We start from the raw sequence: 27840 nt of genomic DNA, 5'->3' as shown, positions 1-27840 counted from the left end.
TACAAATAAACTATATTGGACTCTATCTATCGGTTACTCTCATATGGTTAAACGGCTGTACCAATTTAGGCAAAATTTTGTAGGGTGATAGTTCTTCTAGGTAAGCTAGTAGACCGTTTTACTAAATAATGCAGACATTTGAAGATTCTATTGACTGTCAAAGGTAGTTATATAACTAGTGAAATAGAAGCAATATCTTTAAATTCTCAGTATCTGTCGCACCGGTAACAGATGTTGGTAGTCGGACGACCGGAACCGATACCTTAATGTACCCGCCGCGGTAAGAAGGGTGTAAGCCCCTCAAATGACGACAAAAAAGACCATTTCCTTCCGGTCTTATACAGTTTTAAAGCAGCCTGTCTAGTGATGTTTTAAAGAAGTAAAACTTGTGTGTAGATATGCTTTGACTTAATAAATTTGTACTATGGTAACCAAATAACTGATAAACATACTTATATTCTTTTAAATATATACTTATATAGATAAATTGACAACCAGACTCAGAACAAATACTCGTGCTCATCACACAAAGCGGCGCAACGGTTGTTGCGGCGAGATGACCGCTTAAACCACTGCGACAATCTAGCAAAATGCATATTGATTAGGTATTATTTTATCGACAATACCTGAAATGACGAAGATTTGCAGCTTGGTAAACACTTAAGGAGGTACAAATTAAGCACAGAAATATCATGAGTGATTGTGTATCTGTGATACCTTTCTTATAATTGCAGATGTTTTTGGAAATCTATAACATATGATGGAAAGTTACTTATACAAAACGTACTTGTATTAGTATATTAAAAAGCTCAATTTCACAGGATACAGTATATTCTACCTGTTTATAATGATACTAATGTAGTAACACGATCGTGATTCATACAACAATATCGCGTGACGAAACATGTTAAAGCTTATTTCCTGCCAGCTTTTATTGACGAACTTTATAAAAAGGGGTAATTTATCTACATACGATGATATACGTACATAAAATCACGCCTTATTTCTTTAGGTTTAGGTTACTATAAACACTGCTGATGTCGATTTTTGAAGACTACTTCATGGATCTAATACTTTGAAAGAACATCGTAGATATTTCTAGTTTTTCTAAAACGTCTTCTCGCGGCATTATTTTATAGATTACTAGCTGACCCGGCAAACGTTGTTTTGCTGTATAAATAAAAATAAAAATTAGTGTCACTTAGGAGTATGAAAAATATATGTTGGCCGATTCTCAGACCTACTCAATATGCTCACAAAATTTCATCAAAATTGGTCAAGTCGTTTCGGAGGAGTATGGCAACAAAAACTGTGACGCGAGAATTGTATATATTAGATGTCAGAAACTTTTTACTAATTACAATTTGATGTTGCTTTACTACACTACGAACGACAAATTAGTTATTCGATCGATCTATTACATATCAGTAATAGACCAATGACTCCTGCGTTTCAGTTTGAGGGACATATTCACCGCGCCCTTGTCACACATAGCTTAACTTTACTATTTCATCTAACAAACACTGCGGTTCCAGTTTGAGGAACTTATTAACCACACCCTTGAAACACTTTATTTTACAATTTCATCTAACAAACACGATAACAAAGTTAATAGCGACTGAGAAGATAATAAGACAGTATGTCTGGAAGTAATGCAGCTGAACCCTGGGTAATGGTGGCAGTTCAGGAACCGACGGCTGGCGTCAAATTATAGCCCTGTGGCGGGAGTAACGGGCGCATGTATGCTCACACCCCAAGGTGAAAGAGAAAACGGCAAAAAATTAATAAAGAACAATTAGATTTCAAAGTAAAACTATTCGATAACTTTTTACTTAAGTATATTATAAACGAAACTGTTTGAAGCGTAAAAGCCTCATTTAATTTAAATTGAATTTGATTTGTCTCTGTACAAAAATGGTTACTGGATTACGCAACTTGGGATCGGTCTTTAATTTGTGACAAATAGCAACAAAGTTTCAATCGTCTCAAGATACTCGGTAGATAATACTATTACTTATTAAAGTATTAGTTATTATTTGCTGCCGTTATACACCACAAACGCCTAATTACCATTCGGTTTAGTAAAGAACAATAATTCATCATTCACAAATTTTAGTCTAACTATAGTTTGGGTATCTTCCCCTAGATATATTCAGTTAATCTAAAACCCGCTGCCGCTCATCGCTATCTCCCATAACTAGCACCAAACAACACGCATCCACTTACCGTATCGTAGTAACGCTTATAAATATTGCACGTAATACTTAGCAGAGCCTTGCCTTCGCGGATTTACTTGATTGCAACCAACACTGTAATAAACACATCAGTTACACTCAGGAAGTATGGACGTGGGTTGTAGACTCTACATCACGCTTGTTGTAGCTGAAGGTATAGGCAGAGGTGTATGAAACACACACCTGTTTCTTCAACAATGATAGTCACATGTTATAGGGGTGAGCCTATTGCCGTATACCGGGCACGTTACTAAACTATTGAGAGAAACTATACTAATATAAATTAGAAAAGAACAACCGTACTTTGCTCGACCGGGGAATCAAACCCGTAGCCCCGAGATCAGTCGTCATAGAAACTATCGAACGCACCGCAGAGATAGTTAAATTAGTTTAATATCTATAGAAATTTTAAAATATCCATATATCGTGTATATAATATCGGTTTGTCGTGTTATTGTATATTTAAATTCTCGATTTTACTTACAAGTTCTAGAAATTGTACCCATTAAAAATATTTCAAAATTAAATCCATTTATAATAATATACGTAATAGCATTAAAAATGCTAATTGGTATAAATATCATAAGATTCTCATGTATGTGTAATTCAAACCGGATACAAGATGTCTTTATAAGGCAATATGTTCCACTAATATCATCTCCTTATAGGCAAGTGTTGTAACAAATTAGATGCTCTAAGTAGGCTTCATTCATACCTACATACGTACGTACATACCTACATACATAACTTACTATAAGTCCAATAGAATGAGTGTGATCTTTCAATACTAATTGTGATTTGTATCGTAGATTCATTAGATACTACGTACCAAGAATTTAAAATTTGTTAATATTTATTACGTTATATTAAATTCAGACTTCGTGTTTTTTAAAAAATATAATTCATCTTGGCTTCCACAAAAAAGACATCAAATCGGTCAAGACTATTCCACGTTTTAACGACCTCAATCTCTGTATGAAGCAAGGAGGCATTTTAAACGCAAAATATACTTGAGCAGAATGTATCTACACAATATACTACTTACTATCTATAAAAGGTACATGAAAATGTTAGTTTCAAAATGATCAAATACAATGAAAAAAAAACATTAGTCACTTCATCGTATTAGGAGCCGTGAATGAGCAAATTTTGTAACCAAATTCTAATACGTAATAATCACATTAAGGAAGCCTATATAAGGAATGATATTCATCTCTGCGGTAGATTTAATCCCGTTAAGATTATAATAATGATATTGATGATCTACTAGCATCGATTTCCTTTTTTGGTTCATAGAAAATTGCCTTTTTAAGTCGGAGTGAAGCATCTTTGTGTGATGTAGTGAATAACATACTCCAATGAAAAACCATAGAATGGACAAAAAATGAGCGATTCCATAGAGCGATTTTCTACCACTATCGACAAGCTAGCAACGGCTAGCTACTGACAAATTTGGAGTAAAAATAAAATGCCGTAAGATTCTAAATGTCAATATTTCTGTATACGATAGTACCGACTGTAGAAAATTGCGTTACGAGTCGAAATATTTGCATATTTATTACCCAAGTTGAAGTATTTCATGAAAATATTGGCCGATTTTTTATTAAAATAGTCGACCTAATTACTAATTGAGACTTTTATTGAAAAAATATTACAAAGAAATAAAAAGGAAGGTATTTGATTTTCCTCCTACTTTCTGCTTTAATGAAAATCGTTAATCGTCATTTGTTCCTAATAATTATGTTCGTTATTAAAGTTACTAATTCGTTTTCATACTCTAATGGCGATTACTTCGTTTTATCGTTATTCGATCAAACAATTATTATCAAGGTTTATTAGTTGTATGACAAAAACAAAAACATCAACAAAATGTGACTGCAATTAGTTGGCATTTAAACTTCCATTAGTGTTACATTTAGTTTATATGTAGCGTGTGACAGTTAAATCAGACTTATGAGAAAATCTCTAATGTCTTCTCAGGACGTCAGATTTTAGAAAAAAACAATAGTTTTACAATAAGAAAATGGTCAGGTCGTCAAATCTACAAAAAATCCCTCGAAAATGCAATATTACTGACGTGTTTCTAACAAGTTTTATAAACAACTAGCTGACCCGTGCAACTTCACTTGCGTCACATAAGGGAGCCATGATATTTCCCGTTTTTGTAACATTTTTCACAGGTGCTCTGCTCCTATTGGTTGTAGCGTGATGATATATAGCCTATAGCCTTCCTCAATAAATGGGCTATCTAAAACTGAAAGAATTTTTCAAATCGGACCAATAGTTACTGAAATTAGCGCGTTCAAACAAACAAACAAACTTTTCAGCTTTATAATATTAGTATAGATAATTAAGTAGAAGTAGATCACTCTACAAAATATCGAAAATCACAAGACACTTTAAAATGGAAAATTCGTAGATGACGGTAAATCCATCCAGGAGCTAGATAATATGATCAAATCAGATATTCCATCGCTTCAACGCTACATAAATGCCTAAATACACATAATAATATATTTGAATACATAACATGCCTAACGATTGTACTAATGCTGATTTCATGTTTGTAGTTCATTAAAATTCATGTAATGCGTCTGATTGTTATTCTATATTACGATGTGTTTCCCATTAATCAAATTATACACGTTAATTATTAATGCGTTTATATATTCTGAATATTTTAGATCAATTAAGAAATAAAATAGTTATATCAAAAGCTTTCTGTAGCGCGATTATTTACAATTTGAACTATCGAGTATCGAGAGTTTGACATTTAAAATGTACTGCAAAAATAATTTCTACAAAGTCCGCTAGAGGCGCTGATCACATTGTCATACAATTTTTTTCGGTAGCTAGCCGGAACTCGATACTCGATAGTAGTTAGTAGAATATCGGGCAATACAGCTATCACTGTATTTTCAGTTTGTTTTTCATTGGGGTCTACGTAAAATCATTATTTATTTTCAGAGCGGGAATGTATCAGTGTACAGAATTCACTTATGTATCAACACGAATGCAAAGCAAATAAACTCCATTTTGTATTTATAATATACACGTTCCTGAAAATATTGACTCGCAGTAACGCCCGCATTCTGCCAATAAATACATCGAATTGTCCAATCAATTGGCGGCCATGTTTTAAACGAATTCCCGCTACGATCTTTTGTACTCGTGGAAAATGAAATACTTCGGAGAATTGCGTTTATTCGATGAAAATCTACTGGTTTATTTTTAATCTTTTAAGAGGAAATGCTATTACAATAGTGAAGTTAAAAGTTTGCGACGCTGTTCATTTGTTTTGCAGTTGTTCTTTTCAAAGATTGGTTGTTAAGTTTATTGTATTCGTACATCATCATCACTGGCCTGTATTCGTCTAATACAGATGAATAAGGTACACCTCCAAAATAGTATGAGTAATATTTAATAGTATTCGGTCTTAAATTTCCCTAATCTAACTTATTTGTTTTCAATCCTTCCAAGTACATTCCTTTATTCTTATTTTATTATTATTTTTCTATTCAAGCATAAAAAACTCAACAGCCTGTAAAAGTCTGTCTTACAGATCTAGTACCTTTCACCTAGTCAATAACTATTCAAAATTCTAGACTCAAACAAATGGCACATAGTCCGATTGACCGTATGCAAACCATATGACATTGAAAACTGCCCTCAATCTCGAAATACACTTCACATGCAAATTAGTTGGTCGAAAACCGGACCGGAGTATATTTTCAGGTACCACAAACGCGGTCACACTGTCAGCCGCGAGTCCACGACCCACTTCTCGAAATAAATACTTTTAGGAGAATCAATATTAGCTATTTAAAAAAAAAGAGACAATTACCGACGAATTATTTATTAACTCTTAAATAACAATAAACTCTAACTGAATGAACATTAACCACTAAAATTAACTATTATCGCAACTACAATAAATTAACTTTGAAAATACAACTGAACCAAACAATCAACCGATAATCTACCTGTAATAAAATATCTGACTCTATCGCCATGCAACAACAACCTATCGCTACGAAAGCCGAAAGTCAAATGACCGTTAAGCGGTTTGGCGTTCGTATTTATAGTTGTTGAAGCGTGACGTCACAAAGCAAAGACAAATCAAATTCAATTATGCTGATACGGCCTCTCCTGACCGTGCTCCGTCCTCGGTGCACATCTTCACAGTGGTCGATAGGTCTATTCTGCAGCTGGCGACGGAGGTTCACCTTCTGTGTTACCCGGCGGAGCTCCTGGAGGAGCAGCAGCAGATGGCCCGGGCTGAGCATCATCCAATTCATCGTCAGTGGCAGTCTCTTGATAGGGAAATAATAAAAACAGTTAGTTATTTAACCAGTTAACAAATCAAGCCTATTCTTTCATACTTCACACTTTCAAGGCCCTCAATCATAAATATTCACACATAATTCAACTTTTTGTATACCTAAGTCTTTTAATCAGCCACAGACCTTGTATATCTAAATCTTTCAGCCAACCACAAATCTTGTACACTTAATTACAACGAACGCGCGTTTCATGCAACCCTACACACGTTTTATAACAAAACGTGTCTGCCAGAGCAATGTCCGTGTACACAAATAGTGCAATTCCGGAACAAAGCCTGTGAACAGCGCAATTCCGGAACACAGTCCGTGTACGCAAGTGCAATTCCAGACTATAGTCCGTGTACACCATACAGCGCAATTCCGGAACACAGTCCGTGTACGCAAGTGCAATTCCAGACTATAGTCCGTGTACACCATACAGCGCAATTCCGGAACACAGTCCGTGTACGCAAGTGCAATTCCAGACTATAGTCCGTGTACACCATACAGCGCAATTCCGGAACACAGTCCGTGTACGCAAGTGCAATTCCGGATCGTAGTCCGTTCCACACTGGAAAGTGCGTGCTGGGTGAGACTGCACATGTGAAAACACACTCCAGACGCCAGAAGTATATACAGCGCGAATTATGGCCTGTATAACTCTGTAACACAAAGCGGATCATTAATTTTTCAAACCACATACCTTCGAAAAACGCTGCACAAGACTCGGGACACCACTCTCCTTTCCACGGCACCATGTATTGTGCCGCCGCTTGTGTAGTTTTTCCACGTGCGCCACTCAGGAGTTTCAACTCGTACCGATCACTCGGCAGGGCCTTTGTAACTCTGTATGGACCTCGCATACCTGAATCGAGTTTTCCCGTGGACTGTGAATACTTAATGACGAACACTAAGTCGCCAACAGCGAATACTCTGGGAGGGTGTCGGTGACGATTCACTTGAGCATCTTGATTTTCTTGATTTTGGCTCAGTAGTGTCGCTGCTCGACTCCGGCTCAACTCTCGTCTTGCATCACAATTGGGCTCAGCTATATCCACTGCCACATCGCGGATCAGAGCACGGATCACAGGAGTCGTCGCATCAGTACCAATTAACAAATTCATAGCGGAAGATTGTGTGGTTCTTTGCTTAGTAATATTAAGAACAAGTTGAATCTTACTAATTGAATCAGACCAAACAACATCCTTGTGACGACTTTCGACGCGAATTAAATTTAAAACCGTACGTATATAACGCTCGGCCTGCCCATTTGCATGGTGCATTTCGGGCGTGATATAGTGAATGGCGCAACCAAGCTCTGAAATCCAACTTGTGAAACTAGACGCTTCAAACATACGACCGCGATCACATACTAATAAGTTAGGCACGCCAAACAAGGATATTGCGTTATTAATAGTCCGTTTAAGCTCAACAGTATCTTGACGGTATAAAGGATACAACAGACAAAATTTTGTAAACGAATCAACTAATACAAGTACAAATTTATAACCTTTAGATTCGGGTAAAGGCCCGAGAACATCTACATGCACAGTATTAAAAGGTATATCCGGTTTTTCCCATGAAGTTATGGGTTGTTCGGGTGCTCGAGGAACTCTTTTCTTCGAAATACAAATAAGGCAATGCGAAACATATTTCTGGACAAAACTTTTGAGTCCGGGAAACCAAAAGTGTTTAAGTATGAGAGCATAAGTTTTATCCACACCTATGTGCTGATGCTCATCATGAAAAACACGCAAGACACTTAAGCGATGTCCTTTAGGGATGTAACATAGAAGCCTACCTTCTTCCCCTTTTGGAGTATAGCGATAATATAAGATACCGTTTCGACACAAGTATCGAGTCGAATCTAACTGGCCTTCGTTAACTTTTTGTATAAGTGCCTGAGTCTCGTTATCGGCAGATTGAGCTATCTGTGCCCAATTCAACGGCCTTTCAATGCAGTGGACTTGCGCTATTGGTGGATTTCTGCTTAGGTAATCGGCATGGGACATCATTACTCCCTTTCTATATTCTATGGTGAAGTTATAATCTTGCAAGTAAATCCACCAGCGCGCAACCCGAGGCAATAAATCTTTTTTACGTTCGGTGGCTTTCAAAGCATTGCAGTCTGTAATAATTTTGAAATTTATGCCAATGAGATAATGTCGATAATGCTGCAACGCTTTGACAACCGCCAAAGTTTCCAGTTCGTAGGAGTGGTATCGACTTTCCGCTCCCAGGGTGACCTTACTAAAGTAAGCAACTACGCGTTTGTTGCCATCACCGTGTGTTTGCATCAACACCGCCCCGTACCCCGCGCTACTTGCATCTGTATGCAATTCAGTAGCTAACTGAGGATCAAAAATGGCTAGTATAGGCTCATTAGTAAGCCGATCAATTATATATTGACGAACCCGCTCTTGTTCTTCACCCCATTCGAACTTAACGTTCTTTTTAGTCAGTTTAGAAATATTGGCCGTTTCCGTTGCATAGTTTTTAATGTAGCGACGGAAATACCCAGCCAGTCCTAAGAACTGCCTAACCTGTCTAACAGTCTGTGGTTTGGGAGTATTAACCAAGGCTTCGATCTTTTGAGGGTTCGGCCTTACCTGACCATGACTTATAATTCGGCCTAAATATTCAACTTCTGTCGTCAAAAATGAGCACTTTCGAAGATTTATTGAAAAACCTGCTTCAGTAAGTGTCTGTAATACCTCACGGAGTAAACTGACGCCTTCAGAGATTGTGTTACTCATTAAAAGTACGTCGTCAATATAAACAAGTACACTTCCAGCGTGAATAAATCTTCGAAGGGTCTCATTTATAATTCTTTGGTAGACCGTTGGTGAATTGCAAAGTCCAAATGGCATTTTGAGAAACTCATAATGTCCTTCGGGTGTCACGAATCCAGTTAAATGGGTGGAATCCTTACTAATAGGAATTTGATAGAACCCGGAAGCCATATCGAGACAACTGAAGAATTTGGACCCCCCAAGCCGATCTATATGGTCCTCGATAAGTGGGAGAGGATACCGGTCTTTTATGGTAATTCTATTTAACGCGCGAAAATCTACACACATACGATCCGTGCCATCCTTCTTTTTAACAAGGATGATAGGGCTCGCATATGCAGAAGTTGATTCCTTTATAATGTTTTTGTCTAACAGCTCTTTTATCATTTCGCGGACTTTTAATTTCTCTTGATGAGACAATCGGTATGGGTGATATGCAATGGGAACTTCACTAGATAATTTTATATGCATTTGACCAGTTTTCACAGTAGAAGAAGCAGTACCGGTTATCAGAAATGATGAAAATTCATTAATGACAGCCATTAATGACTTAAGATCGGAATCTTGAAGAGGCGTATTTATGCTTGTGATCTCAGTCCCAATAGTGTTTACAGAAGTAGAATCATTAGAATGCATTAAATACTGACCGTCCCTTGATCTAACATAAGTAATACCATCCCTATCAAGGACATCCGTACCTATAATAATCGAGTGAGTACTCATACATGTAGAGGGAACAATCACAAAATCCACCTCGAGAGCAATGTTACAGAATTCCACAACAAGGGTAACATATTCATAAACTATAATTGGTTCTTTACCAATTCCCTTCAACACACAATTGGTTGGTTTATGATGACAGCTAAAATGTTTGACAACATCTGACGACATCAAGGAAATATTTAACGCCCCACTATCTATTAAAACATCTACAGGTATACCCTGTATTACCCCTGTACTAATATCCCCAACCTTCTGATTATTATTTATCTGTTTACACAAGTTAACGCTCTTATGATTATTATTCTGCGTAAGCGCACGGGATTTGGCAAAACAAACATTTTCCGTATGACCTACTTTCTTACAAAATGTACAGGAAGGTCTCGATTCACCATCATTAGCTTTATGTTTCGGTTTATCATTACCTACTCTACTTGGGCATTGCAAACGCATGTGACCTGTTTTACCACAACCATGACACTTAACCATTCGGTTCTTATTAGAAAAATGACTAGAGCTGTGTTTATGAGTCTCTATTTTAGTGGATGACTTAGGTTTGACGTAAATGGCCAAAAACGATACTAAATTATCAACGGTTAGGTTGGCATTAACAGCAGCGGCCTTAACCTGAGGATTGTTTATACCACGAAGTACAATTTGTACCATAAGGTCATCAGCGATTCCCTTTACTATGCGTAAACGTAACAAAGACCTTCGAGCGTATTCCGCGTAAGTAGAGAACTTATCAGAGTTCGTGCTCATAACCTCAAAGAGTATATTCGCATAATCAAGACGACGCGGACACAACGATTCAAAATCTTTAGTGAAATTGGACCATGATCGATCATTAGTCGTCCATTCATTGAGCCAAATTTTTGCGTCACCCTTTAAGCAATTTGCAACCCGTGATAAGCACTCTGAATCACCCCAATTGTTAAGTCGCTTCGCCTGCTCAACCTCATTGTACCACACCTCAAAATCGTGTACAGATGGGTCAAAATTTGAAATGTAGTATCCTTGCCTTTTAGTACCAACTATGGAGAGTAATGCGTCGGTGAATGCTTGAGCACTCGTAGACGCACAGCTTTCAGCTACAGGCATATTATCACTATCAGGCGGTATGGAATTTCGCGAGTTATTAATAGAGGATTGTTCAATTGCCGACAAACGATTCATAATCGAACCTAACATATTCCTCATTGAACTATTACTGCGAGAACGGGATCTATTTAAACATTGTGACTGTACAGTACCTTTCCGCGACACCCGCTCGCACTTACGTGATCGACACCTGTCCGACCGTGGAGATCGTTCGGCATCTCGGCGCGGTTCACGCTTATTGTTGCGATCACGATGCTCACTTCGACGGCTACGAGATCGCTGCAATGATCGAGAACGCGAACGACATGATCCCTGTTCACTAGACTCGCTATGAGACCGGCGTCGGCGGTCCGACCTTGATGACTTATAACGACCCTGCTTATCCCGAATCGACCTACTGCGAGATCTTTCTTTTACATGAGAACGCGTCTCCCTCAAACGACTGCGCGTACGTGAACGAGATACTCGTGTACGCGGCATGATAATTATTATCGGTTGATTGTTTGAACAACACAAATGTGGTATCGTTAGGCGTATCCCACTTCTGATTTTAGGAGAATCAATATTAGCTATTTAAAAAAAAAGAGACAATTACCGACGAATTATTTATTAACTCTTAAATAACAATAAACTCTAACTGAATGAACATTAACCACTAAAATTAACTATTATCGCAACTACAATAAATTAACTTTGAAAATACAACTGAACCAAACAATCAACCGATAATCTACCTGTAATAAAATATCTGACTCTATCGCCATGCAACAACAACCTATCGCTACGAAAGCCGAAAGTCAAATGACCGTTAAGCGGTTTGGCGTTCGTATTTATAGTTGTTGAAGCGTGACGTCACAAAGCAAAGACAAATCAAATTCAATTATGCTGATAATACAACCTCGGCGTTTATTATTGTTCAATATCAATCGTATTATGTCTGTCCTTCTGTACCTACTTGATATAAAGAGGTGTAAATGTTTTGTGGGGTTCATCTTGAAGATTGTTGAGCTAAGCTTATTTTATCTTATCTTAGGGGTTGGGGTGCCAGTAAATGCTTGGCTGACACTTCGACCGTTTCTGATACTTTGTGTCTATCCTGGGCTAGCTGTGCAGCTAAGTTTATTTTTTCCCTTCAAGAAGCAAACATGAAGTTTAAGTACAAATAGTCTGTACTTTATTACTAAATATTTTGTATTATAAAATACACTTTGATTATTGGCAACTACAAAGTCGGTAGGAATTACTTGGCAGTTCCTTTGTGATTCGTAATTATTCTTTTTTTTTTTAAAGACAACTCCCGCACTAAGAATTGCTCTTGTGTCGCGGGGACTTTTACAAACATACAAACAACGGACACAAAGCATAACCAGAAGCAATTATTTGTGCGATGCACAAATAATTGCTTCGTGTGGGAATCGAACCCACGACCTCCCGTTGCAGTGGTATCGGCGTGGCGACCTAAACCACTGCGCCACGGAGGCAATACTTTTTGTACGTAACTAGAATCTACATACTTCCTAACTGGTGATAGACTCAGTAAATGTAACGTTGATTTACAAGTCAACAATTCACGAAAAGACCGGCAACAAATTGGTTTACAATAATCTGTTCTGATAGTAAATCAAATGAGTAACTATGTAAATGTGAAATTGGTTAGTACTGCACTGACAGTTTTGATGTGCAATTTGCGATATTAATTTGTAAAGTTATTAAACGTTATTATAGAAATAATGAAGCTCAAAGCCTATTCATTTTAACGTAATAGTGAAAACTTAATTAAGTCCCTTTTAAATGCGTCATTACAACGACGTATAATCCCTTTCTGATTGGTTGTTCAAAAGACTTATAGTAAATTAAACTGACATTTTAATTTGGTACAAAATATTATTATTAACTCTTTTGTTATATTAAAAATTTACATATATTTTCAGTTATAATTTTGGAGGTGCAGTTTAAGGGTAGACACCCGAAAAACAGCCGTTAACCATATCTAAGGCCTTCGGGCGGTGTGAACAACTTTGACACTAGGTTGACCACTTACCATACGATTAACGCATAATTATTTTTAAGTGTACATTTGTACGAGTCCCGATAGTTTAAAACGTTATTATATTATTTTACAATATCCTTAAGTAAAAGTCAAACAGTTTTACGCAATAATTGCAATCAATTGATGTCAGCCTGATATGTCAATCATACCATATTAGTGTGGTAATTAATTAGCATGTTATGTATTAAATACACTCTTAGACTCGCCGCGAAAAGGTTATTAGTGCAGTTGCAATAATGTGAAGCAATTAGTATTAACAGATGTCACTGTAGCGAAAAATTATTGCATTTAAATTACATTAATATGAAACTAGTTTCTGTCTACGAAAGAAAGATTTCTACGTGTTTCGCGTGGATAGATTTCGCGGGATAGAAAGTATCCTAGGTATTAATCCAGGTTCTAAATTATCTGTGTGCTAAACTAGACATTTTGCGTTGACGGAGTTACCTATCCTCACAAACTTTCCCATTTATATTTATTCTCCATAATATTAATAACGTACCTACTATGATTTCTGGTCTGCAAAAACCTTCACGCTAAATTTCATTAAGATTGCTTGAGCCTTTTACCCTCGGTTTCTGAGGTACATTTAGCGGTAGTTTATCTATTCAATAGCGTAAAAACTCTATTAAAAAAACGCTATCGAATAGATAAACTACCGCTAAATGTACTCAGAAACCGGAGGTGACTCCTGAAATATACATGTAAATATCGACACACAGAATTTTGCATTAATAGTATCTGTAATAATGTGTATGCAAGTATGGACTTACATCATTAAACTGGAAGAGAATGTGTGCTAAATTCTGAACTAGGAAATATGAGGCTTTCAATTCTATTTTAGAAACGTAAAGTCGGATTATCAATGCAGTAATGGCCGAAATGTTTCAGTATTTACCTCCCACGCAAATGATGGAAAGTTCAACCAAACAATAGCTTTACGAAGTGAACACTGTATTTCAAATAACCACTATCCACCTGATGGCAAAGGAAGAGAGTTATTTAATACAGTTCTGAAACGAATGTTTAGACTCGACAAGCATTTTACCGACGTGGTAAGGTTTAACCTTTGTCTCTTTTTGATAGGTGTTTACCCAGTAGTGGAAGACGAATTATGCTATCTATAATATGTATGACAGTAAATAGACAAATACGTACATTACTTGCTTTCAGATAGAAATCTCTATTAAATATACCAAAGTTTAGCCAATACCCTAAAATTAAATATCTTGTAGTCTAATTAAGTCAACCAAGTCTAGCCAATGTCCCTATCTATGTAAAACCTATGTCAAAAACGTATATAAAACAAACCTTCAAAGCGTTACCTAACAAATATAAATGAGTTGGTAACTTGTGAAGGCTGCTGGATGCCTCATAGAGCTTACTCGTTGATTAGAATAATGAGCGCTCAGTAAAAAGTTGCTTGTTGCCAACTTTTAATGCGTACCTGTATTGACAGGGGAGCCCAAGTTGGGGGATAAAAACCGTAATTTATTCCGGACCGCTCAGTTTAACACCCCTGTTTGTTCTTTAGGAAGTTTTACACAATGTCAGACGAAAGGCATTGGGTGTTTTAGTTTTTTTTTATTATGTAATAAGAGCTGTTGAGGTCAAAAGGATCGATAGTTTAATTGATCATTTATAAATTGTGGACGAAATGTCATAATTTTCTAAGCTCCTTATATAAGCGTTCACGTGAAAAAAATCTCCCGTTTTTAAGGCACTACCTATGACTAACTATAGGAAAACGAAAAAAAAATTCTCCACTTTGCATCCCTTTCCGCAGTTAAGAAAAGAGCTAGGATATGTGAATACTACTGTCCATCTTTTTATTTTAACCACCAATTTTACATAAACAACGCTTTTATCATTTTATCTAACCCAAAAACTAACATAGTTGACATTGTTATTTATCTACGTATTTATTTCACATACCAAAACAACCCACTTACATATTCACATCAAAAAACAATAAATACATCTTACAAAAACATTCAAAAGCCGTCCTACAAAGATAAATTCAATCAAATCCCATCAATACGTCAATCGTATCAGAAATTGTATGACAATTGACCTTTTTCATACAATTTTTCTCGTTCGCGTTACAAAGGGAATACCTTGACATATTGCCTTTCAGTGTGGAGGCTTCAGAACCTCGTGAAAGTCGCGAACTAATTAAAACGTAATCTAATATTAAGACAGAGAGTTTGGAGGTTTTTAGTTTGAACGTGTGTCGTGTGGTTTTCATATTAACATAATTTAGACCTATTTTATTAGGAAAAGTACAAAAAAACTGGGATAAAAATTAGCTCATGTGTTAATTTGTTTTTTTTTTTAGGTGTGGGTGCCAGTTTTAATAAAAATCGGAGTAGTAGATTCTAAGTGAAAAATAGCATCCGTAGTGTTGCGCATTTAAAATATTTTGTAAGAAGTTGGATGTGATGTTCATTTTTAGAATTGTATTAATACTGCTTGTAAAAGATACAAAAAACGTGTGATTAATTTTGTGTGGAACTACCTGACCTATAATAACTGTCTTATAATGTGTCGGAGTGAAAAATGTATTTAAATCTGACTTAAGTTATTAAGTGTTCGTTTAATTAACCTTTTAATTAATTTTAACGGTTTATTTTACAAATATGTTTTTTTACTAAATTACCTACTTAAATCATGATATGGTTATACCGAATTGGTTTGTGTATAAGGCGATTTTTATCCAACTTTCGAAGGTAAGGTTTAACCCGACGGTAACAAATAATTGGGGTGCCTATTCATTTATATTGGCCCGGAAACTACTAATATTTTATGATATTATTATACGATTTACCTTTCCCATATTGACTGAAGACTGAGTAATTGGTTAAATATTATATTAAATATTTAATGTGCCCACTTTGCGTAGTTGTGAGGGGTTGGCGTTCAAATATATTTGAAATGAGTTAATAATTCATTTTATCGTTACGTTACATTCTAATTTAGCAAGATGGCATTAAATGTCACGATTTAGAAATTAGAGCGATTACGAACTCGAAATAGTTTCAAACGTTTGACATTTGGAATGTCATTTTTTAAGAAACCTGCTCGTTCGTATAGTAGTTTGAATTAATTACTTTTTGACTTTCCTAGCGTGTTAAAAAAAATCTATTACTTCCAATACTTATAATTTAAAGGTCAACGTCGATATACGAAGGTGACAAGGCATTGTATTTCCGTGATAAAAAAGGCAGGAACTAATGTATAATACTTTTTCAACCATATTATCCTATCCTTTTTTCTCATCGAATAAAATCTTCCTTTCTTTTATAAAATATACTTAATCTAAAAAACGTAAAACCATAACTTTTCATAAAAAGACCTTTCAAGTCCAATTATAAGTGAAAGGTTAAGTTGATAGTGGAAAATTCTTAATAAGTCGAATAAATACTGCCTCTAATAAATTATGAAATACTGCCCCGAGTGAACCAGGCCGTCTCCACCAGTAACACTGTATATAACCATAAATATGAGCTGTTATATTAAACGTATTTTCTCTTGTCCTCAGCCGGAGCGAGTCGGCTCTGAACAGCCCAACGGAGCCTGACGTATCGCTAGCGGCATCCCTCACCGACCCTCTCGAGGCGCACACCTTGGAGGAAGCCAGGAGAACTATCAGGTAACCTTCACAACCATTTATCGTCTTTTCACTTATACTTGCAAAGATTCAATAAACTATTCCTACTCTAAGATTTCTGACAATTCATATGAGCCACGTACAAAGTGGTATAATGATTGACAATACTGTTCATGCAGAAAACTTCACTCATTAACCTCATCAGCCATTATTACGCTGCCTTGGATAAAGAGGAAGCTTTCAAAACTAATGGCTAATACTGAAACTCATTTTCGCAAAATGCGCAGGGTCGATTTTTATTTGTGATATTTTCTGATTGAGCAATACTTATTGGAAAGAATATATACTCTAACCTTTATGGTAACTTGTACTTGTAGTTAATCCACGAGAATATTCTTCTATATCAGATGGATACTGAGGAAGTTAAACCTTCAAAAGGTAAAAAAGTAGCAAACTAGCAACATAGTACAAAACCAAAGTCGTAAAAGTCCATTCTATCGCAAAACGTGTGACTGAAACAAGGAAAACATATTAAGAGATCTTCATCTCGACAATGTCATTGACCCTAACTAGACGTAGCTGTAGCTCTAATGAGGATAAGTTTCATGAAGTTTGGAAATAAGTTTAGTAACCAGGTGTCTGGATGGCTCCCTTCGGAAATAACTTTAAGGGAATACCTTGAAACTCTATTTTGATACAATCAGTTGAAGATTGTTTATCTTTATATATATAACTCTTCTGTAAGTGTGTATGTCACTGAACTTCTCTTAAACGACTGGACCGATTTTGATGAAATTTTTTGTGTGTGTTCAAGGGGATCTGAGAATGGTTTAGATTCACAAAAAAATGTATATAAAATTCGTTGCCATACTCCTCCGAAACGGCTTGACCGATTCTCATGAAATTTTGTGAGCATATTGAGTGGGTCTGAGAATCGGCCAACATCTATTTTTCATACCCCTAAGTGACAACATATTTTTTTTAATTTACATGGCAAAACAACGTTTGCTGGGTCAGCTAGTATTATATATTCTTATTCTTCTATGATATTCATAATAATAAGTTGTTAGTGTTTATACTCAATTGGAGCTCCCTTGATTAGCGCGGTCGCAACGCGCTCGATATTATGGCAATAGGCTTCCCGCTATTAGATGGAACCAACAGTATTAAGAGCGAAACGTGGGTGTATTTCATACACCTATGCCTACACCTGCTTGTATAACAGGCATATATTATGTATGTATGTATATGTGTCAATACTTAAGCTCTAAGTGTTAGACTTGAAGGTGGTTCAAAGTGTTACTTTGATGTCTCACAACACCTTTACAAGTTCAAAGGAGGCCCAACAACTCAATTTACATTTTAATGTGTTATAACAAATAAAAACGTCTAAAATATCTTAGGGTTTCATAAATTACACAAATTATACACGAGCCAGGGTTTTGTTATTTAGATTTTTCACAATATTTAAATTTCAAAATTATACAAAAGATTGTACCGACTTTTATTATAGTTGAAGAATACTGAATTTATGTAAATCGGGAAAGTTACGCCCCGACGCTTAAGACTGTTTATGTAGTGGATTGTAATGTATTCTTTTTTGTGTTACAGAGATCTTCGGATGAAGTATCGTGCTCAAGCACACCAGCTCCTGACATGGCGCCGGGCTCAGAGAACCCAAGAGGAACTAGTCACTCGTCTGCAGAAGGAGAAAGCGGAACAGCTGAAATCTCTCTCCAGCCAGCTGTTACTCTTCGAGTCGCGCCTCGTCCGCAAGCAGAAAGAAATAACAAGCATGCTCGCGCTCCGAGAGACCATCATTATGAAACAACAGAAAGTTATCGAGACTCTCCAAGCTAAGCTACTCGATAACGGTATAGAAATCACTCAGAATATACCAGATTTCCGCGACATGCTCCAAGATACTCACATCACAGGGGACTTCGATTCCCTCAATGATTCAGACTCAGCTGTCATCATGGAAGACGTTGACTTCGACAGCAGTAACACGCCTGTACCGAGGTTCAGGTCGACGAACCCTGACAGCGTCACGATTGTCAGGTCAATATCAGATGCCATCGACCCCAACCTCAAATACAACATCGTGAGGCGGTCGAACGGATTCCTGCGGCGACCAGAGATCCTCGAAACTGTATACAGCGTGGAAGAAGAAGTCGATGGAGACTCCACAAAGGGATTAAGTGCGCAGAACAGCACAGAGAAGGAACTCAAAGATGCCAACAAAACTGATGAGGAGAAGTACAAGGAGACCAGTTTGCTCGCACAGCGGCGGGACAACTTCCGAATGAGGAGTGTGGTGCTAACGGCTGAAGTGAAGAGCATAGATAACGACAAGGAGCTCAAACCAAAAGCCGGCAAGGAAGTGTGGTCGTACAGTTATGTGCCAAAACGAATGACTCCAGCCAACGAGTCTGATGATGAAGTCACCTCCAACCCTGAGAGCGACGAGGACCCGGAGCCGCGCTCGAACCACGTGGTCACGTACAACAGGGTCATGTCGAACCACAGGAACGTGACCAAACCGAAAGACGTCAAGTACAAACGGATAAACAAGGCCAAGTCAAAAAGCCTTGAAGAATTACGAGGTAGGCTAAAGAACTGGGTGGAGAAGGGGAATAAGTTCTCGAATATTCCGCTAGAGCACGCTCAAAGCTACGCCTAAAAGTTCCTTTAGTTAAGAGTTGGATACATCACTGGATTCACACTTGTAGTATCGAAGTATCTTTCCGAAAGGGTTGTAACCTGTCAGCTTTACAGAGGCAAATCATGTTATTCTTGATACTCAAACTATTGTAAATAGATATTTCTTATATGTATGAGATTGTGCAACATTCAAATAGTTTAAGGTAGTTTTTTCGAGTTTTCTATTGTTTTCGGGACTAAGTAAGAGATCCCTAGTTGATATAATCTGAGATTTAAATTTTATATCCTCCCTTTATATTAAAGGCCTATCTATAACTGTTGTTGATCTTAATGTTGAGCTTACAATAGATGTTTGAACGTAATATTTTTAATACAAAACATATTTTTCCCTTCTGTGCTTACCCCAGCAGTGGACGTTGCGTAGTAATAAGTAAGTAATAGAATAAATAGTTTTTGTTAAAATAGTACAAACTGTTCTTTAAACAATAGAAAACTTTTAAAAATATGTATTTTTCGCGCACGACTGATTTTGTGTATTTCATTTTTAAATAACAAAAATATTTTTGATTATATAAAAATTGCTTGATTGGAATTGATAAAACTCCTGTGATTGTGTGATTGTCTCGTCAAATTTCTTTCGCCAATTCATTGTAATGTAAGATTAAAGTAATATAAAACAGAATAATAATTCTGAAGATTTATAATAATTTAGATATTTATTATCTCGGTGCCAATTATTAAAATAATTTTTCTCTTTATAATAAATAGTTCATATTATTTCCGTTTACAGGCTGGCCGTGTGTTATTTCATAAATTACATAAAGTCACAAAATAATTTATAGTTACTACACAAAACATCACAAAAATTATTCAAATTTAATATAAACTTTTTCTATTATAAACTGTTTCAAATGTAATAAAATTATATCAAAATCCATCAAAATTTGTTTTTAAAAATCTGCTCCGATTTTAACGACTATTATTTATTATATTTTGTTATTATCGTTACTGTTGTACATACCTTTTCAATTAATGTTGTATTCAAATATATTTTCCTATGAAAAAAAACAAACTAACTACTAGATAATATAAGCCAAAATAGTAGTTTCAATTATATACTCGATACATATAGACATTAAGCATTGCCATATAATATGTTATGACAAATCAAACCACATTCTAACAAAACGATTTTTTCTTATATTTCGCGTGATAAAATTAAGTTTTTACTACAAAAGCAGGACAAAACTATAAGTAACTTTAAAAGTTATAATAATCATAGTTTTCTATTTGCTTTTAATAATTCGATTATTTCCGCGGAATACAACGCATAAAAACGTAGAAGTAAACAATCTATATTAATATACGATTTAAATTTTCTATACAAACATATATTATTATATCCTTCAAACAAAATATTATAAAAATTCTAATAATATACGAAAACATAACATTTTAACAACAAAATTTCCGTAAACATAACAAATTATATTATAATAATAATTAACATTTCAAATACATAATTATTAACAGTCTTTAACGTAACAAGAATAACGTCTTCAAAATACCATTGTCTAAACACGTGTACATTTGTGTGACAATTTGGGCACGTGCACAATTTTTGTGGCAATCTTACAGCACGTGTACATTTGTGGCAAATCGTGACACGTGTTATGCTATTTTTTGACACGTGTATTGGATTATTTTAAAGTAATTATACAACGTGTTTCATGGAAAGAGATTTATTTTTGTTATTTTTTTAGTTATTGGAAATGAAAATATTGAGATTTATTTTTATTTTTGACAGAGGCGTTTATTTTGCGATATTTTTGTTAAAACTTTTTTTATTATTTTATTTTATTTGGATACAATGTACGAGATATTTTTGATCATATTTCGGTCGATTGTGTATATAGAAAGGAAGGCACATTCAAAAAACACTAACAAATACTCATACATCCTATTAATAATAACAAAACCATCATTAAAAAAATCGAAAGTTACTTATACATAAAACGACTCAACAAAACGAATTTTACAAATGCCCCAAATTACTAACAAAAAATATTGTATGAAAAATTAATCAGCGCCTCTAGCAGGTGCCGTAGTAACTATATTTTCAGTAAATTTTAAATGTCAAACTTTCCCTACTCGATAGTAACGACTGTAGAAAATTGTGCTACAGGTTAGACTAGAAATACCTGAAATTTGGTGTTTAGGCGAAAAATAGACGTTTCGCTGAATACTCGAGTCGCGCTACAGGTTATACTAGAAGCCTAAAACTTAGTAATAAGGCTAAAAAACAGCCGTTTTGCAAAACACCCGGCCAGCCTGCAAACACCTACATATCACTATCCCGCTGTAAAATGAACAAAGCTTAACAAAATATATTTTAATATAATTACTGTGTACACCGCATTCCTAATAATAGTCAAACACTGATATTGAATTGAAAATAAATATATGAAGAAATAATTTCCGTTGTTTTAATTTATCAAATACCTCGACTAAAAATCCTCTGGAAACGAAAGAAAGAAAGTTTTAGTCTAAAACAGCGACCATAGTCACCGTCAATTAAAGCAAAATCACTAATTCGAAACGATAGTATCTAATTCGTATCGTTCAAACGTCAAATAATAGTAGCATTAAGATCACTTTTGCAGCTTACGAATAATGCCCTGTAGCTCAATTCTCTGCTACTATCGACTACCGACAACCGACCTGTCATCGAGAAATTTTGTATGGAAATCTGATCAGCGCCTCTGACGGGTGTCGTAGGAAATATTTTGGCAGTACATTCTAAACGTCAAAATTTCGGTAGTCGATAGTAGTAGAGAATCAAGACTCTGATCACACTCGTCGTAATGTTCATAGACACCGAGTACTCGGCCGAGCGCACTGTCTCGCACGTCCACTCGGTAGGTGTGATCAAGGCATAACTGTCAGATAATTTATCTGCTACATAAAGTGACAGCAAGTCTAACACTTCCAAAAGTCCTTATTCCGGCCTTAAAGTGGCAAGTGATTGAAACATCCTGTGTCTTTACACCTTAAAAAATACGATGCCGACAAATCAGGTTAAATAAAGTTATACAACGACCTGAACTTGAGCAACGCAACTTGCAAATAAACATTTATTGTACAATTAAATTTAACTGCTCGATATCAGTCGGTCAGGTGTTATATCAGAGCTGTTTGTCTGCAATCAAACCAATAAAATATTACTGCTGCTTAATTAGTATTATTGTAGAAACACTCCTAGCTAAGGCAGCCTATTCTACGAGCAGACTCCAGCCCACAATTATTTTTTATGCTTTTTTACATTTTTATAAGACTACTTCCGACCTAGGAGTTGTCATTGTGTCGCGGGGACTTTTATAAACAACGGATACAAAGTACAACCAGACCCGAAACAATCTTTTGTGCGATCCACAAATAATTGTCCCGTGTGGGAATCGAACCCACGATCTCTGACCCAATGGTGCTCTAGTGTTCACTAAAGCCTGACTTTCCTTTAGAGAGACTATGGAACTACTATTGCACTATCAAGCCCGCTAATGACATTTATTTGAAGGTATACGCTATTGGAAGAAGAGCTGATTTTATATAATTTTGTATGTTTGTATAATAGACAGCGCCTCTAGCGTATGTTAATAGTAGGTACTAACTTAATTTGTTTATATATCGGCGGACGGCCTGAATATCGGAAAAATTGTTATACGAGGTAAGTTTTACGAGGTACAGTAAGTCATAAAATGATTTCTTGATTGCCTAAACTTGGGATATACAGTTATGTCTTTATTTACTAGACTGGTCATCAGATACCAGATACCTGTCTAAATAGTATATGGAGGAGTGTGATTCAAATGTTTAATTCTAACTCATTCTACCTGATTTTGATCATTTATTTATTAAAGTTACGTAACACAGAGGTTTTGAAAATATAAACTTGTTAAGCTACTTTTGGAGCTGACTGTACCTACATTTTAAATGGCAGATGACTAACCTCACAACAAAAAGGACCAATATGTAAAAAAAGTATATTTTTAAGTATCGTTAGTTGGTCTGTATGCTATTCTACTACTAGTCGTACAAACATTTGGCTCACATATCGTATAGAACATAGATTAACACAAATAATTCCTACTCTATGACCTGAGGACCTTTTCACGCGAACGAAGTTGTGGGCAGAAGCTAAAATAACTTGATTTTCTTAATGTCATTGCAAGTTAGCCTGTTCATAATAATCATATCAATTTGCGCTTACAAAATAAACTGTCACTTTAAGAGAAACTCTATTGTTACATTAAATATATATTAAGTTAACATAAAACCTTTTGCAGACTTTGTTTAGCGCTGAATGGAAACAAAAGAATATTTTTGGAAGTTTGGGAAAACATTTCGTTTAGCAGTTTGCATTTGAAATTGTTTTTTGAAACTAAATTGTTGAGCCATGTGTTGCAAGAAATTTATGAATTTCATTTAGGTATGTTATTGTTTTTATGCAGTGATATAAAAGTTTAGTTTTTGATATTTTTCAAAAATATGTAATTTATAGCTATAATATTTTTCTTGTTTTTAAGAGTTAAAGATCCTCGTATTTGAGGAAAAACTTAGTTTAAGAAAGTATTTATTAGAATTTGCAGTGTTTTATAATTATCCTTTTTTTTTAATTTTAATTGGCATTATATCACGAAAAGAACAGAAGAATTTAATATTTTCAGCGATAATATCATCTACTTAAGTGATGCTATTAGTAAACAATACACTGCACATTCTTACAACTGAAATAAATAGTCATAGACTATATTCAATTAATTTCTACAATATCAATTATTGTACGAGTGTAATACAAACCGAAGAACATTGTTATAAGAACAATTGTGAAGCATCGCGAGCTCTCAGCCATTACTGAAAGAAGCTTTGTTCTAACAATTCCTACAATTGAATCAACGGCTCAATGTAAATGTGCAAGTAGCCAAGTTCGGTTTAAATTGATTTATATAAAATAATATAATTTGGGAGACAATTTCCGCCAGTGACTTATTTACTTGAATTATTTTAGCTAGAGAGGTTAGATTTGAGGCGAAAATGCGTTTTACGGAAAATCGTGCAGTTAATATAAAAAATATCACTTTTGGAACAATATTCTATTGCAAAAGTTAATTGTAGTTTTAGTTGTAAAATGTGACCGAGTAGGCGTTGGTGGTCGTAGTGTGGCAGTTACATTCAGACTGCTATAAAAGAATACTACTTTCACAACTACTTTTCTATATGACTAAGCTTTATCAAAATAAACATTTATAACAATTCATCGCACCATATCTACTTCTTAAAAATATCTATTTCATTACGAGACTTGGCCCTTCACTGCCGGATCCTTCACTTCGCGCGAGAGATCTCACAAAAAGCAAGAATGTACCTAATCAAGAGGCTCCAAGGGTCTGATTGGCAGCCGTACCTACCCTTAACTAAGTTATTTCACCCGAATATCTCGAATGCTTCGTATTAAATTGTTCGTGAAGAGCTTAATTGGCCTTTTCATATAAATACGGCGTTTTGTGCGAATATTTTTGTCGCTGAAATTTGAAAAAGGGGATCGGTGTGTAGGGAGGCAATTTAATTTATATAAGGTAAGAAAGATGCTTCTAAAATTATTATATTGTAGGTGTAGATAAATTGTGTAAAATAATAATAATAAATACATATGTGTACCTTTGTATGCTGCAATTCAACCAGATGTGATGAGATGACTGGGTGAGTATCTTCACACTACATGCGGTAATGCATGGCACAGGTTTGGGTTTCAATTCCAGAGTGACAAAACCAAGACCAATCTGAAAGAAAAACGTATAATTACATTACAGCACTGAATAAATAATAGTTAGGTAATTATATGAAATTAGTAAATGCGCCTGTTGAAATATAATAGCAAGTAGCACGTTCGCAAATTGCTAATTATTTCTGTCTGCAGAATACTTGAGATCAGTATAACTAGGTGATTAGAGGAGATAAATACGGGCATGATATATTATATAATAACAGAAGAAACTAAGTGATATCATAAATAACAATTACGCTCGGTTTCTGCGTCTAATTGAGTGAAGGACCGCAGCAGACAGAAATATTTATGATAATAAGCGAAAGCGTCTCTCGTACAATTATGAAAATTCAGTTTGTTATATAATTTTAATATTTTGTGGGATGACATTTTGTTAATTTAAAATGCCAGAATCAGATGTTGATAGTGAGAGTGTGAGATATGATTCTTATTCAAGAAAAGTACCTATACATATTTTTCTTACCTTCTGTTGTCGTTATTCAGACGTGGTGTTTAAATAAAACATGTACCTACTATAAACGTGTTGAAAAAACTTCAAAAAAGAAATGACAATTGAAGTTATAAAATCACAGTTTTTACACACAATACTAAATTGCTAAATGAATCTTGAACACGATAAGAATATAGAAAAGATTGCGATACTTTTTTTGTTTCCCGACCGACTTTAGAGCACGTCTGCTAAGCGTCGTCTTCGCGTAGCGTGAGTTTTTATGTCTACCCTCGTTTAGTCTTCACTATTTTCTTATTGTTTGAACTACTAAAGTATAAATAAATAAAGAAAATAACAATATCAAAGGACGGTAATGTTGTTTTCTTTTTTTTTACCCGGAATTGTCCCACTGCTGGGCAAGGGTCTCCTCCCGAACGACGTAGGCACGTAATACAATTAAAATTAATAGATAATAACATATAACTACGAATGTATGTACTCAAACTAAAATCTGCACATCCACTACATATATTTGGCGCACAAAATAGAAACGAATTCACTAATTGGAGTACTAATTAGTAACCTTCCCATTGACTGACGTGATGACTTGAAATTAGATAGACTACTAATTTGCAGTACCGCGTTCTCCAATGCGTTTTAGTACTATTTTAAATTCAATTAGGTGTATTACCATCGTTTATCTAGTGGACATCGGTTTGTTTTTCCGATTTATGTAGTAATTTTGGAGTGGGTTTATTTTGTCCATTTCTATACTAAACGGGTACAGTCTTAAGATAAGTAACCTAATGTCACTGCACGTCGCCACTGATTAATTATTAAATTAATGGAATTTATGTTAATAGAGCTTCAACAAAAAGTACAATAATACACTTTTGACCCTAATAATGAAACGCTTTATTACATATTCAGAAAAAGGAACTGTTAATCTCAAGTAATTCTGACTACATTTTCCTGGACTACCATCGACGACAAATTAAATTTTTCATCGAGTTTTACTACCAACTGAACCAATAATTTAATTAAAACCGTCCGATTTCATTTTTCACGAAAAAGCTCCCTCAGTGTTGCCACTTAAATATTCTATTTGTCATGCAGTTTCCAATCGACAGTCGAAACGGTAATAAACAAAATTCGATTCAGTGAAAGATTAGATTTCCCTAGAGCTGAACTCTACCCAATGTATCAAATACTGACAATTTATAATTGGTTTACAGTGAAATGTGGAGATTAGTTCAAAAGGCACCCATTTTAATTTCTCTAGAGTGTTGGATGTTGACGACAATGTGTTGTTTTTAAAAGTGGCTGTACTTTGTTTAGAAAATCGCACCAATACAATTATCTATTTTGTATAGAAGAGCGATTATCCTTCCACTTTGAAAATTGGAAAGCGTCGAGAAATATTTTGTGGATAACCGAACCCTAGCGTCTTCGGAAGGTATACTTGATTCTCTAGCAGTGAGTGTAGGAAATCGCAGAACTGTTAAGAGACCTAAATCTTAAAAAAAATACCAAATAAAAAAGATTCATGAATATTTTTATTATTTCAAAATTATTTTTTATTGTAATATAGTCGAATACCGGTTCATTTTCTTAAACTTCAAATGAAGTTGTACTTTCAAACGCTAACAAAATGTATTCATAAGTATTAATTACTCCAATTAGCAACTCAAATGTGTCTCATACACAACTTTACCGTTAGCTCTCAACAAAGTTTCGTTATTAAGACATCTACATAATAATGTGTTACTCTTGAAATATAATTAAACAGTATGAAAAGCAAGAATGTATTTTAATTAAAACGAACCTAGAATATTTTGTTATATGGATTTTGTAAGTATTTGAAATTTTGAGAGTCGATGTGAATTCTTTATTGTCTCTATGGTGTAGCGGTGATTGTTGTGCAAAGATTCAAGTTTGATTCCTGGTCAAAAAATGAATACCTATCGGTGTTTCAATAGAATCTGAGTGTTTCCGAAGTACTGTATCTCGTAAATCATATAAATACGACGACTTTATATAATTTTCTAGACAGTTATATCATACCATGTCGTACA

The 27840-nt window shown here is 35.2% G+C and overlaps 1 protein-coding gene and 1 long non-coding RNA gene across 2 annotated transcripts in view; one reads left to right on the top strand and one right to left on the bottom strand.

The window, feature by feature from the left end:
* LOC142984915 (uncharacterized) overlaps window positions 1–21968 on the top strand; it is a 187328-nt gene extending 165360 nt beyond the window's left edge. The window contains exons 3-4 of the mRNA XM_076132800.1: window positions 16761–16871; window positions 18441–21968. Of these exons, the coding sequence (XP_075988915.1) occupies window positions 16761–16871; window positions 18441–19512 (1183 nt within the window). The 3' untranslated portion in view covers window positions 19513–21968. The remainder of the gene's footprint in view (window positions 1–16760; window positions 16872–18440) is intronic.
* Window positions 1–26007, bottom strand: part of LOC142984926 (uncharacterized) — a 35592-nt gene extending 9585 nt beyond the window's left edge. The window contains exons 1-2 of the long non-coding RNA XR_012960172.1: window positions 25799–26007; window positions 25209–25330 (exon numbers count right to left, since the gene is read on the bottom strand). This is a non-coding gene — a long non-coding RNA (uncharacterized LOC142984926). The remainder of the gene's footprint in view (window positions 1–25208; window positions 25331–25798) is intronic.
* Window positions 26008–27840: the final 1833 nt, after the last annotated feature.

Source organism: Anticarsia gemmatalis, chromosome 2 (genome assembly GCF_050436995.1).
Source record: "Anticarsia gemmatalis isolate Benzon Research Colony breed Stoneville strain chromosome 2, ilAntGemm2 primary, whole genome shotgun sequence".
In the NCBI taxonomy this organism is placed as follows: Eukaryota; Metazoa; Arthropoda; class Insecta; order Lepidoptera; family Erebidae; genus Anticarsia; species Anticarsia gemmatalis.
Note: the sequence above shows the minus strand (reverse complement) of the source record. Positions and strands in the feature narration are given on the sequence as shown.